The 16,610-nt window shown below is 43.8% G+C and overlaps 1 protein-coding gene across 1 annotated transcript in view; it reads left to right on the top strand.

Annotated features, from left to right (window-relative positions):
* LOC111158675 (fibrillin 1) overlaps window positions 1-8,876 on the top strand; it is a 229,692-nt gene extending 220,816 nt beyond the window's left edge. Inside the window, exons 63-65 of the mRNA XM_022520875.1 lie at window positions 3,498-3,729; window positions 6,187-6,361; window positions 7,571-8,876. Coding sequence (XP_022376583.1) covers window positions 3,498-3,729; window positions 6,187-6,361; window positions 7,571-7,960 — 797 coding nt within the window. The 3' untranslated portion in view covers window positions 7,961-8,876. The remainder of the gene's footprint in view (window positions 1-3,497; window positions 3,730-6,186; window positions 6,362-7,570) is intronic.
* The last annotated feature ends 7,734 nt before the right edge of the window (window positions 8,877-16,610 follow it).

The following is a 16,610-nucleotide window of genomic DNA, read 5'->3' as shown; positions in this document are numbered from 1 at the left end:
GGGGTTTCAATACCCAAAAGATACTAGCCCAAACTGGGCTCATAATTCTTAAGAAGTATAGCTATCTACAACGAGCATTGCCTTTGGCCAGAATGGCTTCCCTGGAGCCATGCAGGGTGGATTTCTTGGACCAGCCCTTTCTGGATCCTCACTCCTGGGCTGCCAGAATTTCACTCTTAGAAGATGGATGGGTTTGGGGTCAAGGGCCACTGGGTGTCATCGTCTTTTTTTTTTTTTTTTTTAAGATTTTATTTATTTATTTGACGGAGATCACAAGCAGGCAGAGAGACAGGCAGAGAGAGAGGAGGAAGCAGGCTCTCTGCCTCACAGAGAGCCCGATGCGGGGCTCGATCGCAGGACCCTGGGATCATGACCTGAGCCAAAGGCAGAGGCTTTAACTCACTGAGCCACCCAGGGGCCGCAGGGTCTCATCGTCTTATGGGACAGATCAAGCTTGCAGCTGCAGTTGGAGTTGAGCCATGCTGACCTAGAGAAAATTTGTAAAAGAGAGTCCATCCTACATTTTGGAATTCTCCTAGTGGTTCTCTCTTCACACCATGGCTAACACTAAGCAAGCCTAATGCTGCAACCCTTGATTTTAGAGGACAGAGTAGATAGGTTTTAGTCTTAAGATTAAGGAGGGTTTTTTGGAGAATCCAAGCCTGTTCCAATAAAATTAAAATGTCTCTCTTTATAAAAAGGACACAACCCTCCCCCCAATTTTGAGCATTGACTGAGAGGAAAACAAAGATTTTGGAGCACAAAAAAATTGCTCTTTTGCTCCAGGATGAAAAAGGTGGAGAGGGCAAAGCACGGGAAACAAGTCATGTTTGTACACTGATGTACAGGGTGAGTGCAGAGATTCTTTCCAAGCTGTAAACATTGACTATTTGCCAGTTTCTTATCTTAATCCCTGTTCTGCTGACCCTAGTTCTCTAACATAGATAAGCAAGTTTAATTTAAACTTTGTTAGATTCTCAGGGAGTTAAAAAAAAAAATAAAGTAAAATAGAAAAGAATGTGAAAGGGAGGAGAGAGATATTTATAGTAACAAAGATAGATGCTCAAAGCTAGAAAGAGCCTTAGAGAGGATCTAGTCTGACCTCACTCCTAAAACATAAATCCTTCTCCAACCTCCCTGGTTGTCCAAGCTTCACTTGAATACCATCTTGAAGGGCATTCACTTTCTTGCAAGATAACCCAAGTTATCTATAGAGAACTTTAATTCTTGGAAATATTTTTTTCATAGAAAACGAACTGTTCCTCCTCCTAATTCTAACCTATTTCTGTCCTTTGGAACAATACAGATAAATAAATCTAAGTTTTATATCAATCGGTCCTGTCCTACATATACAGACATGGGCCTTAGAGGTTTTGTCTATCAGAGTCCTGTCAGGAAACCAATGGCTAAGCCCAGCCCAAAAGCACAGGGCAAAGGAGAGGAGCGTGTTGATGCTCCATGCACGTCAGTCTCCAGGGGCTAAGAGCAGGTGAAAAGTCTGGAGATAGATATGGAGGGGCAAGGGGAAAACATCCAGCCCAGGGATAGTCTTTCCACCAAAGTAATTACCCTCTGTTCCTCATTCACTCTTGGGTGCCCATGGCCTCCACTGGTATCTGTTTCACACTTCGTCTCTGATTTAGAGCAAGGGGGAAAGAACAAAGACAACGGCAGATCTAATTACCTCTGTTGTAGGAACCCTGAAGCCTAAATGACCTTGGGTGGATATCTGGGAGTCCTTGGATATAAAGAATTCTTAAACAGACCTGTAGCTGGGCACGGAGCCACAGCAGACAGCTCAGTGAATGGCTTTCTTATTGTGTATCTATTCCTTCCACACAGGAAGGAAAAAGGAAAGGGAGAGAAAAGAGAGGGAGGGAGAATATTATGCATATGGAAGCACCCCACCCCCACCATTTTGACCCACCTGTTTTTCCAATTTTAAAACAGATATTTTTGGGGTGCCTAGGAGCCTCCGTTGGTTAAGTGTCCGACTCTTGATCTCAGCTCAGGTTTTGCTGTCAGGGTCGTGAGTTCAAGCCCCACACTGGGCTCTGTGCTGGGTATTGAGCCTACTTTAAAAATATATATATAAATATAAATAAATACAGATGTTTTCTTAGAAACAGATCTGTTTTTTTGTAAAGGAATCTAAAAAGGTGAAACCAACAAAAAGACAAAAGAAGTACCAGTTTAAATGGTGTGGAGTCTCTTGAGAGACACTGGCACGAAGGCAAGCACGTGGCTTCTGCAATCAGACAGCCCTGGGCATGCGTCTCGGCCCTGCTGCTGCCGCTGGATCTCAGAGGGGCTCTTGGAGCCTTGTTTTCATCATCTGTAAAACAGGGATTATGACACCTACTGCCCGTGATTGTTGGGAAGGTCAAGGTACTGAACCTTGTACTCTGTCATGCAATGGGCATCTAATAAACCTTAATTACATTTCCCCTCCTCGCTTATGTTGGAAGCATTTGCTCATTGAGGCAAAGGCCAATCTGTATGCAGTCAAATGAATATATGCCTGAAAATGGGCTACAGAGATTAAGGAATATTTTACCAGCAAGCCTCCAGCCTGCCCTACACGCCAGGCCTACAAAAGTATATTTGAGATTTCAGAAAGTTATAAATTAGAAATAGTGAGATACTCAAGATTTCTCCCTCAAGTTGATTTTTTAAAGTTAGATTTCTTTTCCCTGCTTTTTACTGTCAGACTTGGCAGGTCCCCGTGGGTAGCCAGTCCTGCAGCATCTGTCTCTATTGTGGGTTTTTTCCAATTATTGCTTGTGAAGTCTGCTCTGAATGTCTTCCAGCCATACTTTGCTTTAGACATGGCCCAGACGCTCTGGGCAGGAGGCTGGTTTGGATAAGGGGGGGCCCATTCAGAGATGGGAGCAGACATACCAGAAGGCACTATTCATTCCCAGGACAAGCACCTGGGGGCTTTTGCAGATTTTTGAAAAGGAAGTGCAAGTGGGGCAGACACTTCCTGCAGGATGGCAGCCCTGCCAGCCCCGCACATCCTCGAGGAGGAGGACTGGGAAAGCAGCCTCCGGGAATACAGCTGGTTCCTGCTTTGGAGACAGTCCTCCCTCTCACAGAGAACTGCAGGATGCCTTCCCTCCTGCCCTGAGCCTTGAACCTTAGCTAGGAACCAGCCCCTCATGCTTCACGGGAGGCTCGTGTTGCGCGGAACACACCCGTGTGGGCTTCAGATGAGACCTGGAATCTGACGCCCTCCGAACCCCACGCTCTAACGCTCTCCACCTGCTATGTTTGACCTCGCCTTCCACGTTGGCTCCTCATGTGCCAAGAGGCCACGTCCATTTCCACAGTGCGCTCGCTCCCCCCACCCCCTCTCTCGCCCTCTCTCTCCCCTCCCTCTCCCCACCCCAGTCACCTCAGCCTGCCCTGCCTTCCCGAGTAGTGCGAGCGAGCGGAGGGCCAGCTGGCTGGCAGTCCCTGGTGGAAACGCCTGGTGTGTTCTGGTTTCCGTGCAGATGAAAACGAATGCCTCAGCGCACACATCTGCGGAGGAGCCTCCTGTCACAACACCCTGGGCAGCTACAAGTGCATGTGCCCCGCCGGCTTCCAGTACGAACAGTTCAGCGGGGGCTGCCAGGACATCAATGAATGTGGCTCCGCGCAGGCGCCCTGCAGCTACGGCTGCTCCAACACGGAGGGCGGCTACCTGTGCGGCTGTCCGCCGGGCTACTTCCGGATAGGCCAAGGGTGAGTGCCGCTGCCCCTGTTCGCGCTGGGCGGCTCTCTTGCTCCCAGCCTCGTGAAGTGGATGTCGCTCCTGACAACCCATCCTAGCTGAGGGGAACCATCCTTTTTGTAATCCTAGAGGTCATTCCAGTTAGCCCTGCGAAGGTGGTAGCCTGTAATGCACAGACTACGAAACTCGCTGTAAATACCTTGATATAGGTTTTCTTCGTCTCGTTCTCTTGATCTTCTTGTCGAAAACGGATTCATTTCTCCAGAAATGCAGGGGCCGACCCAGACCAGAACAGGACTCAGGGCACATTCCTGACCCACCCTTCTCCTGGGGCAAGCAGGGTTCGGTCTTTACTGAAAATGCCTTGTCATTAGAGAACATTGTATGTTAGGATAAATCACAACGGTATCTGGGTTTAATATACATGTTACACCTCAGACTTAAGTTTACATTAACAATTACCAAAAGAGTATGAAACAGGAGCTGAAATAATTAGTGTATTCTCCAGGCAGAACACTTCACCACATTGTAGATGTGAGTGTTGGGGAAGGCAAGACATAGTTTTATTTTACTCAGTAATTTGAAAGTTTAGTAAGTTTTCAAATGTAGGTCTTTTTCCCTGCTGACTTAATCGAGACTTGGAGGCCCATCTACTTTTGTCTGTCTTGTTAAGGATTTCAGTTTTTACCTTTTTAATTAGGAACATACAGACATGAAATAGACATACACATGTCACACACACAGCCACACACACACAGACACACCCCACAAAATCACATATCCCAGAACACACACGTACATTTATATATAAAATTAACCTAGTGGCCTTTGATTTCTTAACACACAAACATCAAGCGATTCACTTTGGGTCTGTGTAGACTTGAAGGTAAAAGAATGTTTCATGGGAAGTACACAGAATGCCAGCAATAGGACACGAATTCCCAGATGTTTGTGTCTGGCTCTCGGTAGACTCATTCTTCATAAGTTGAATGCCAGAACCATTTTCCCAGCAAAAATTGTGACAGTCCAAACTGGCTTCTAGCCAGTGGGACTTTGTAGTCACACTTCTTGTAAGTGGTGTTCCAGGGATATGAAAATACTGGAAAGGAGTTCTGAGAAAAGAACCAAAGCCTACAAATTTGGGGTTTTCCTTCCAATAACTTAATCATTTTGCAAATGTATACAAACACACACACATACACGATGAGCATTCATCATTTCATCCATTGTATTATTTCTGCACGTTTCATGCTGCAAGACAGAGGAAGAGAAAAGGAAATGTACTGGGCTCTGGCAGGATTGCAGAAAATAGTAGGAGCCCCTGAACAGCTGCAAAACACACAAAAAGATCCTGCTTATTGGCATTGAGGGCATAAAGAAAAATGGGTTATAAAAAACAGGCCAACACGTACAGAAAAAGAGGTCAATAATTGGTCTTCGTTATGACCCATTAGTAGAAATCTACCCATTTATAACAGCTTGGGCTTCTCCGTGAATCACTAGAGTGGACCCTGCCCCAAAATAAAGACTCCTTAGGATCATTGAGCTATTTCAACACATTTTGAAAGAGGAGCCTGGTAAATACATTCCAAGAGGCCTAGGAAATAGTAAGCAGAATAACAAAACAAGGTACTTGTGAAACATGCAAGCCTCCCTCTGTAACTTGGCTTTGATAACTGAAAGGCAAAGAAAAACAGCTGAACTAGTTCTCTCTTGGGCATGGGTTTGTTTATCCAGCCTCACATGAGTCAGAGCCAATGGTCCTAGTGGTTTTGAATGACTTGAAGCAATTTCCCACAGTTGGGTTAAGCTCCCATGCTTGCATCTTATACATTACACATCTTCATGGTTTGTTTCTAAGTCAACCTCAGTTCTACCTAGAACTTTCTTTGCAGCTTCAGTAGCTTTGGCCAAAGCGAGTGGTCACATAAGAGGAGAAGTTGCTCAGAAGCCGGAGTGGTGAAGGCTGGTGATAGTGGTGGCGGAAGGGGAGACTGTAGTGATGCGGTCAGGGAGGCAGGAAGAGGGCAGGGAGCTCAATGGCGGATGCTCATACCTTTCTCACTTTCTGGTTTATAAAAGGAAGACGTTTTCCTTTAACGTCCCAAGTCACATGGTCTCTCCCTCCACTCCCAATCCTTTCCCCATTTCCACTCCATGTCCCCTCCCCGTGTTAATGGAGCAAAACACCTGCCACAGTTGGGTTCAGAAAAGAAGGGGCAAATCCATATGCAACACAGGACCCAGAGAGATAGTAGAAAGAAATCGACCCAACCCGGGGAACTGGGACTCTGAGCCTAAACCCAGAGGACTTCAGGGTGGCTCCTGGAACCAGCCAGTCACCTAGCAGACAAATAGTCAGTGGCTAAATGTCACCTGGTGGGGTCCATGCACCACTGGAACTCTTGGTCCTCCTCCCTTATCTACCAGTTCTAATGAAAAGGGGCCGTGCCCCTCTTCCTCCACAGGCACTGTGTTTCTGGAATTGGCATGGGCCGAGGAGGCCCGGAGCCACCTGCCAGTGGCGAAATGGATGACAATTCTCTCTCCCCGGAGGCCTGCTACGAATGTAAGATCAATGGCTACCCCAAACGGGGCAGGAAACGGAGAAGCACAAATGAAACAGATGCCTCCAACATCGAGGTGGGTCAGAAGGTGGTTTCTCCTGATGTCTCCTGTTGCAGAAGGGCCTTCCAGATGCCTGTGGTTTCCTCCAAGGATGTTCCGAAGTGTGAAAAAGCTCTCTGGGGAGAAAATCCAGACATTCCCTGCGCTCTAGGCTGCATTTTACAAGAGTCTGTGGGACTCTGGATTTTCTTGCTGCTTTTAGGGAGTGGCCATCCGAAGGTTTTCACATACTTGCTCATTTCCTCTGTCTCGCCAAAGAGAAAGTCAAACACCCACCCAAAGTCCGCTGAAAGGAAAGGTCTGAGATCCAGGACAGCAAGTGGGCAGAATAGTGAAGTGACATAGTGCTCTCTCCGTGGGGACGCCAAGTTCTGAAATCTCAAGGTTCCTCTACTGAAAAGAGCCATGTGGAGTGTGAGGGAACTTGGATTCTAGACAAAAACAACATGGAGCTCAAGCAGCCTGGTTTTCTTTGCCTACGGCTGCTGCAGCCTTTCAGTCAACTCAGAACTGCACAGATATTCACGCAGACCTCTGGCTCCAGGCCCGGAGAATCCGGCACATGTGGTCCCAGAGAGGCCAGCAAGCAGCCAGGTGAAAAGCATTGAATGTTAGCAGATCATCAGAGTCAGGAAGTAGGTTCCTAGGCGTGTCCTTCCAAGGGGATGGTTTTGCATCAGTGAACAAAATTGAAATAGACTGGTTCTTTCTTAGCATCGGTGCTGCAACCCATCCGCTGTGGTTTGGGAAATGAGATAAGTCTAGGGAAAGAAAACGGTCTATGAAAACAGTGGTTTTCGAACTTGAGCGTGCATGTGAATCATCTGGAAGACTTGGTAAGCCGGATTGCTGGGAAACACCCCCGGGGTTTCTGACTCGGTAGGTCTCACTCAGGTGGCGCTGAGAATTTGCGTTTCTGACAGATTCCCAGGTGACGCAGATGCTGCTGATCTGGGGAGCACACTTGGAGACCCGCCTCCAACTACTTGCTTCCGTCTTGACATCAGTTTAACGTTTTTTTGTTTTTTTACTGTTATAAACATGTGCCAGTTTAGCAGATCTATGACTTAAATGGTGTTTTATGAAAACAGGCATTTTTGACACGGTATATCCAACGTGAGCAGGAGGTGGTATTAGTGTGAGATTCGAGTCACTTTTTCTTTAAGATGAGAAGTAGGTGACATACTTACATTTTATTTAACGCATTGTCATGTGTCTTTCCAGGACCAGCCTGAGAGAGACACCAATGTGAGTCTCGCAAGTTGGGACATTGAGAAGACAGCCGTGTTCGCTTTCAATATTTCCCACATCAGTAACAAGGTCCGAATCCTAGAGCTCCTCCCCGCCTTGACGACTCTGACCAATCACAACAGATACTTGATTGAATCTGGAAATGAAAATGGCTTCTTTAAAATCAACCAAAAGGAAGGGATCAGCTACCTCCACTTCACCAAGAAGAAGCCAGTGGCTGGAACCTATTCATTACAAATCAGTAGTGCTCCACTTTATAAAAAGAAAGAACTTGATCAGCTAGAAGATAATTATGACAAAGACTACCTCAGTGGTGAACTGGGTGATAATCTGAAGATGAAAATTCAGATTTTGCTTCATTAATTCACCAGACAGAGACCAAATAATTAAAAAACAAAGATAGATAGGTAGAACGGAATTTTTCCCCCAATCAATCAGAATCTTCATATCATAGGTACAATCTTTCACCAAGTAAATTTCTATAAATAAGCACTATTCTTGTATTACAAAAAGCAAGGTACAGGTGATAACCCTAGTTCAAAACAACCACTTTCTCAGGCTTCTCATGTGTGTAGCTGAGCTACCTTGTCATATGTGTTGATTCTTGAAAACCGGGACACGTATTTTCACGGGGGGGTCAGTCATTCATGCTGACATGCCATCCTTCTAGCAGTTTACAGGAATGTGCTTTCAATCGAAGGACTGTTCTGTTTTTTTCAAATTTTTAAACTTTGCTTCTCCAAATACAAGTACTAGGTTGGCCAATTATAATATCTATTTGGTGCTAGTAAATTCTCAAACTAGATTTATAAATGCACTGTAATATTTACACAACTTAGAAACCAAATTACCAGTATTCAGTTCAAATACTCCATTAATTTCAATCAACCAAAGTTAGTTCAGTAGCTTATCTCAGTTATGAGTTATAATACATTACATGTAAATTAAGTGTGTGTATACTGTAATCGTGCTATTTTTTATCATTGAAACATTTATAAACTAGAATAATAATGCCCTTAATGTGAGGGTTTGTAATGGTGCTTATTAAGACCAAAGACTTGTTAAATGTATACACCAAGTGGTAAGGAAATTTCTGTGACTGGCCCACACATGCGTGGAGGTCTGGGAGGACCAAGAACCAGCCCCAGCAGCCAAAGGATCACCAGTGCACCCTTAATCACACCCGTGCAATATGCCAAGATTCCCCTCGATCATTCCTGTCAACAAGGGGTCCATGTCATAAATGTCACAATAAAACAGTCTCTCTTTTTTTAGTGTACCCTTGGCTTTGTGTTCTTGCATGGATGTGGGATTTGAGGAGGGGGGTGGCATTCTGGAAGCTAAATAAAGTTTCCTGAACTTAAATTATCCTGGGTGTGGTAGTTACAGCTTTGAAAGGTGCCAAACGTATAACCACTAGCAAAAAAAAATTAATATATTTGAGTTAGTCCCTTGTTCTGTTCATTAAAGACAGTGGAGTTATTTCTGGCCAATAAGAAATTTAGATTGTAGCCTCATTTCTAAAATATGACCTAATTAATCCTGTGACTTTTAGACCACTAGATTTAAGTATTTTAAGATATCAAGTTCGGTCACTGTCTTAGAGCACATGGGTTCCATTATAAAAGATTTATCATGCCCTCCCCCTCAAATATACAGTGTTGGCAAGCCTTAGGTGCTCCATCCTTTTTCCCCCTAAACATCTGTTGTTAGTCAGGGCTAGTCTAATTTACAAAAGGACAATACCAGATTGAATCCAACTGAATGCTATCTAGCTCTTGCTTTTTGACTGTCGTAATTTGAAAATGCTGTTTTAAGTGCAATATCGAGTATTTAACAATTAAGTTCACTGAATTGGCATGAAATAATTCTTACAATCCCCAAGGGCAGTAAAGTGAAGGTGGCGAAAATAAAGGTGAAATAAAATTGCTGCAGGAAGGGGAAAGAAACCATATAGGACAAAGTCAAAATCCTCTCAACATCTTCAAAAAGCTACACTAAAGATGGTGGAGGAGGTCTGTTCCATCTTATTCCAGAAGGCAAAACGAAGGTTAGTTGCCACGAAGTTCAGTTTAACATACATCTTCCTAACTGCCGAGCTGCCCACTGAGGAATGGATTTCCTTGTGATGTGGTGAGCTCTCTGTCGCTTTTTGGAGTGTTCTAGTCTAGGCATGACAGCCAGTGGACAAGGATGCTTTCTTCTCCCTTACAGGCCATGAACATCTTGAAGTATTTTTTTGTATCTCTTATTTTACCATCCAAAAAATCTTGCTTGTAATAGGTGCTAAATAGAAATGAATCAAATGACTATTTTGGAAGCAATTTGTACCTTGGTTGGGAAGTGAAAATATGACTCAAAATTTCCTTCTAACTCTGTGCCTGTGGGTCTATGATGGAAGTGTACTAAAGTTGTTAGAGAAGAATATATAGCATATGGTAAACAACATTTGCATTCGGAAAATGTCTTTGATAATTTAACCAGAACTGCATTATATTGAATAATGGATTTTCTTTATAACAAACAGCAAAAGAATATAGAGTTGGCACATGGTAGATCACTTTGATATTTTTAATAGTCTCAGTCTGGATTTTATTTATTTCAGAGCCAACAATTTTCAACAGCATATTTTCCATGTTTCTGTCTGTAACAAAACATTTTCCTCATTGTTCCATTGTAAATATTCCTCTTGTTGGAACCCTTTTGAATCCTGAGATTTAAACCTGTACCTTTTAATTGTCTGTGACCTTTCGATTTTATTTCCAGTGGTTGACGAACTTGGTTTTGTAAATCTCTCAGAAGCTTGAAAACGTCTTGTCTCTACCCCTCAGCCCATTTCATTTGCCAATAATTATTTTGTAAGTAGGGTTGAAATGAACTCAGCTGGCCTTGTGAAATGTTTAAACTTGCACAAACAACTACATTTTTGTTCAACAAATAGCACTTTACCCAGCCAAAATTGCTTTGGACATTGCCATTACAAATACTGTTAAACTTCAGAAATCATGTTTGTAAATTAGATGAGCCAGAATAAAGGACAATTAGGTTGATACTATATTAGTATTCTTAAAAGTTATATATCTATAAACTGTTAAAGATTTTTAGATCACCACTTCGTCCACAGAATGTACTTTATTCTGATTCTAACATAGTTGTTAGAGATATATCGGAAATGTCATTATTGCATGGTTTAAGGATCTTGTTTCTAAATGCTAGAAGACTATTGCTAGGGTGATTAGTCTTCACATACAGACCTGAAGACAAAGTTATCTCCCCCTTGCCAATTTTAAATAACACTTTGTAAAGAAAAAATCAGCAGCAAACCACTTTATTTCATTAAACATTTTGAAACCCAATGTGAGCCTAACATTATATTGTAAGGAATGGATGCTCAGTACTCTGAGTTTAGGATTAGGGAGAAACAAGAAGGCTGTGACTTTGATTTTGCAGATTTCCATGTGTATCCATGCCTGGGCTCACTCACAGGTCTGGGTCTCAATGAAAGGTTCTGACATTCTCACAAATGTCTGTATAAACATGAGGGTCTTGTACATTTGACACCCGACATACATTTGACAGGACCTGGCAATTCCACAAAATCTGTTATTTCAGCTAACTGCTAATGAATCCAAAATGGTTTTTCTGGCACACAAAGTCATAAACCTCTTTTTAGGACATGGGCTGTTTTACATCCTGGAGCCAAGCCTGAATCTTGACCTCTACGAAACAATGTCAATTTCATTTTTACTATTGGACAGGGGAAGGTGCATTCTTTTTAAATGAATGAAGCAGGTAAGTGGGTCTGACTTCCTGTTAGTTCAACTCTGCATTCTGTCCACTCTTGTTTTCTTCCATAGAAAGTAATATCCATTGTTACTTTGAATCCCTGTGACTATCTCCATTTCATAAATAAATTCCACATTACCTTGTCGGCTCCCTTTGGCCCTTCGTGGGTTGGTTGTAGTGTCAGTTACCAGGCCTCACACTTGCTATTTCGAGAACCTGTAGCTCGGGTTGGAAGTAAAAAGCAGCATGGAGGTAGCGAGGCTCAGGGGAGAGCCACAGCTCCGTGCAGTGGTCCCTGTGGACCTTCCACAGCCCTCCTGGGCTGCTCCTTGCAGCTGAGCCCTGAAGTGCAGGAATCAGAAGAGGTCTGTTTCCTTCTAAATGTAAAATTCCCTCTGGGAGAAAATTAAATCAAACCTAAATGTTTCAGCTTCTTCCTCTCTTGGAAGTAGAGGTAACTGAAAACATCCTGGTGATAATCACACATCCCATTGATCCCACCAGCCGGGGACAGAAAGCGATCACATGCCGGTGCAGTTGCGTCTGCATGGTAAGCTCTGCTCTAGGGGTCCCTAACAGCTCTGCTAGGTGGGGAAAGATTAACGGGTCCTTGATATATCCAAATTTCAAGAGCATGAATGGCTGTGTGTTTTTGTCACCACATGAGATCAGCGCAATGAGCAGTTGGCCTTTCTGTCTACGATCGTACCAGATTGTCCTTCAGTGTCCTCACCGCACCTGTCTAGGGCCATGTCCTGATCCAACTCCAGCGGTTCTGTGCCCCAGGCAGGACTGCACACTCCCCGGAGGCCTGCGGCGTCCTACACGTTGGACTGTACCAGGCTGTCCTGTGGGTCCTTGGCAGCCAAGCACCAAGCCTGGGAGTCAGCCCACCGCGGAACCAGCTCCGTGCGGGGCAAACGGCTCTGCATCATGGCCCCTCCGGCCATGATCACTCCCACGGGGAGGGGACAGGGACGCCAGGGCTGCTGTTCTTACAGGCTGAGCTCTCAGTCTCCAGTCGTTCTCCTGGGGTCTGTGATCCCTGGTTTGGAGTTTTGACCTTGCTTTGGCTTATAAGGTTCACCGAGATTGCAGTTCAGACCTGAGGTCCTGAGCAGTGCCTGGTCCAGAGTTCCGACACTGCAGGAAGCTGTGTTCAAACCTTAGTTCCAAGTTATTTGGCCAGGCGAAATCCTTGATGTTTCTGAGCCTCATTTCTACTATATATATGTATATATATGTGTGTGTATTTATTTTTTAATCTAAAACTGCTGGTTTAAAAAGCACTCATGAACAATGTCCCTCTGAACCTTGCTTCAGTCCTAAGTAATTATCCTTGTGCACAAGTTCAGGTGTCTTACCAAAAGTCTCTCACCTTGGGGCACCTGGATGGCTCAGTCAGTCAAGTGTCCAGCTCTTGGTCTCAACGCAGGTCTTGGTCTCAGGGTCATGAGATTGAGTCCCACATTGGGTTCCACGTTGGGCTCCATGCTGGGTGTTGAGCCTACATAAAAAAGATAAAGTCTCTCACCTTATAGAGAAAGAACCGAGACTAAAACTCCCACACCTGTTAAAACAGCATGTACTCCCTTCGCTGTGCATGCCAAATGAAGAAGAAATCAAACACGGTATATGAAATCACAACAGGAATCACAAAGCTACAAATTCCGTATGTGTTTCAACATCTAGATACCCCTCTGCTCCTCCAGCAACCCAGTGAAGACAGGTGAGGTGAGAAATGCCCTCCATAGCCCTCCTTTCTCCCCTTTCTCTGCCCTCCCCGTCCCCTCCTAAATGTTCATCATGACCCGGTAGCCCACTGCTGACTCCCCTGCGTCATGAGAGACTTCTGATGGCAAAGATTCTTCTATGTCCTCGCAGCTCGAGGCCTGGCACACAGTGGGCGCTAAATATGTGGTGAATGGATCAATGAGTGAGGTTGAAGGAAGGGAAAATACAAGTGAAAAAGGGAAAAGCCCATGCAGTAGAACAACCCATTTCTTCTGCTTCTCCTCTTCTTCCTCTACTTCTCTTTGCCTTTCTCAACAAATATTTTTTGGACACTTGCCTCATGGACGAAGGATGAAGGAAGCCAGGTTCCTAGCCTACTGAGACTTTGAAACAGGGGGTGACAGGGCAGCTCTCTCTCCACTGTTCTTTAGTGAAGACATGATTAGACTTTGCAGGTACCTGAAGGAAGTTGCTGGGTATAAGGGTTCCCACTCCCCACAACCCTAGAAGGCAGGAGGCAAGCTAAGGTTCCCTAGTAAATCCACCTTTGACATCTGCAAGTCCCCAGGTCTACATCTTTATGAATCACCAAAATTAGAAACCAAAATTCTAGCATATCTCCCCCAATGGAATGCCAAAAAGTGGTCACTTTTCAGTGGGAAGTTTATGGTTGGAGTTAGATTTCCAAGTTTAAATGAAACTTACCCTGAAACCTAACACATAAAATCGGGCAAAGCTGTTTGGGTTAAAGCAGATCTAGATAGCCTGGGGTCTCTCCACTCACTCCCTTCAAGACAATTCTTATGGACAATTGTAACAGAAAGGTCAGTTAGAGTCTGAATGGTTCTACAAATGTAAGGCAAATATCATTTATAAACTTAATTTTAAATGTTAACAAAAACTCTAAGCCCATTAAATTAATAAATAAGGGCATTATAGACAGCATGTCAGATAAGGAAGCTATACACATTTTCCTTGTATTTATATGTAGCAGAAACTAACTAGATGCTCCCCAAACATTTTTTTTTCCCTCCTGGGCTCACACCAAGACTATTAGTTTAGTGCTGTGTGATGGATTCTAACCAGCAGGGAATCAGAAGTGACACATGCCGTTTCCAAGTCTAGAAAAAAAATACATATACAATCATCCACATTCACAGGAAATAAAGTTTACTGTATTAAGCCACTGATATTTTAGGATTATTTGTTATAGCAACAACCATCAATTACCCTAACTGGTACAAGTGTACATGTACATAAATAAATATATATGTATATATGTATAATTAGATTAGTCAAGGTAATAGACATATACATTGACATTATGGTAATTTTTATACATACACACAGACATACACATCAATGTCTTTTGACCTTGGCTGCAGCATTAGAATGACTCAGGGATTTTTAAAAAATCCCAATGTTCAGGCTATACGCCAGACCCACCCATTCAGAATCTCTGGAGTTGGGACCAAGATAGCAATGGTTCTAAAAACTCTCTAGACGGCAACCAAGGTTGAGAAGCACGGCTCTAAATCTTTGGGCCCACTGTAAAAGTCAGGCAACTTGGGGAAATCTACCGGATAATTCTGACATGCATCCCATCCACTATTGACATGGCTAGTCGACGGGACATGCATTATCACAGAAGAACGTTAACCATGGCATTCCCTGACTCTGCAAACTGTATCTTTTCATTGGAGTTTGGGGTGCAGCAGCAGTAGGGAACAATCAAGTGGGGATGTAGTATGTATGTTGCAAGGTGGTTCCTTAGACTCATTAATGGGCCAACTTGCACTAGCCTACGGGCAAGATGGCGAATCTCGCCTCCATACCGGGATGTTCTCAGGGAGTCAGCATCTCCAAGGTGAGGTCCGTTCATAACAAAATGTTGGGGAAATCCCCTAAAAAATATTTTAATCAGATATACGGTCCAATGAGCTCAAGTTTATTCATACTGCTCTTTACCTTATAAAACTAGAAAATATAAATTAGTTCTTTTGAAGGAGACAGTTCTCTGGCATGAAAATAGAAACTTTCTTTTCAAGAAACAATCAGCTTCTGCGAAGATTGTGCAAATTATATGGTGGGAAATGGGGTCAGGCTGCTACCCAGCCCACCTACCACCTCCAGGCTCAGTCACTCAGCCTTGAAATGCTGATGTGAAAACAGGGGGCCATTTGCCAGGAATGGGTGATGCATTCTGTTACCTAAATTTAAACCTTTACTATGCTTCCCACAAGCTTTTTGGTTCAGAAAACCGCAAAAGAAAGACCGAAGACAAAACAAGAACTCCAGAAAAGTAGAATGTTGTTGCCAATTTGAGAGTCAGAAAAAGAAACTTCAAAATACAATTCAAATAAGAATGCTCAATTATATTGCCCTGTAGTTCATGGGTGAGGGACTATCCAATTACAGATGATGAGGAGAATGAGAAGAGATCATTTCAAGTAAGTTTAAGTGTTATGGTACATTCAATGCATGTAATAAATTCCCTACATCGAATACGAAGAACGAAATCCATTTTAATTCAGGAAAAAAAATTGATTTCTGCCTCTCACTGCTAACTACATGGTAAATAATAGTTGAACAACATCTACTTGAAGACACCAAATTCGCCCGCCTGGAGCAGCCAGCTGTCTGTCTCACCTGCCCTAAAACCTCCTATAGCAGTGCTGCTCAGACGTTCACGGTCACATACACCAACCGTGGACCCTGCTGAAATGCAGACTACGAACTTGGAGGTCTGGGGTGGGGTCTGAGATTCTGTATCCCTACTAAACACTTGCGAGATGCCCATACTTCCCCAACAAACTTTCCTTACGATAGCAAGTGAACAGTTGTAGTTTGCAATTTGAATTTTTTTAAAATGTTATTTATCTTGGTTACCCAGTGTTTTGGGTGCATGCAAGAAGCGTGCCTCACTTACCTGGCCCTCGTCCCAGCCCTTGGTGCAGCCTGCAGACCACACTCCCCATAGTGACACCCCGGTGGCCTGGCTCGTTGTTTGTTGTTCCTGGCCTGGGAACATAGCTCCATAGCTCTGCTTCCCAGAGCTCCCTAGCTCTGCCTCCCAGCCTGCTTCTACTCTACACTACCAGTTCCCACCGCACAGAGGAGGTCTTCCAAAGCCCCAGATGTCAAGGAGAGCCTGGAATGTGTAATTACATATGTTGCTTCTGAAATTCCAGCTCTCTCTCAATGAAATTCCTATATCAAGGAAATAATTTTTAAATTGCTTTGCTATAGTTCTAGGTGTCACATTTCCTGATAGTGTGCTTGGACGCACCTATGTGTGGATATCTACCCCCTTTTAAAATGAAGGCCTGACATTTTAAATTTTTTTCATGAATGAGACTCCTGAAAAAAGTTCGCCTCTCACTGGTTGGGCATTAGTCTCCATCTGCTGTCCTCAGAATACACTGGCATTACTCTCCTTTTCTTAGGGAGCCTTTGTCTGAAGAGGTCAGGAATATATTCTTAGAAAAAAGCG

The sequence above is a fragment of the Enhydra lutris genome, unplaced genomic scaffold, assembly GCF_002288905.1.
Source record: "Enhydra lutris kenyoni isolate GAN:26980312 unplaced genomic scaffold, ASM228890v2 scaffoldscaffold4, whole genome shotgun sequence".
Classification (NCBI taxonomy): Eukaryota; Metazoa; Chordata; class Mammalia; order Carnivora; family Mustelidae; genus Enhydra; species Enhydra lutris.
This window is presented reverse-complemented; position numbering and strand designations above follow the sequence as displayed.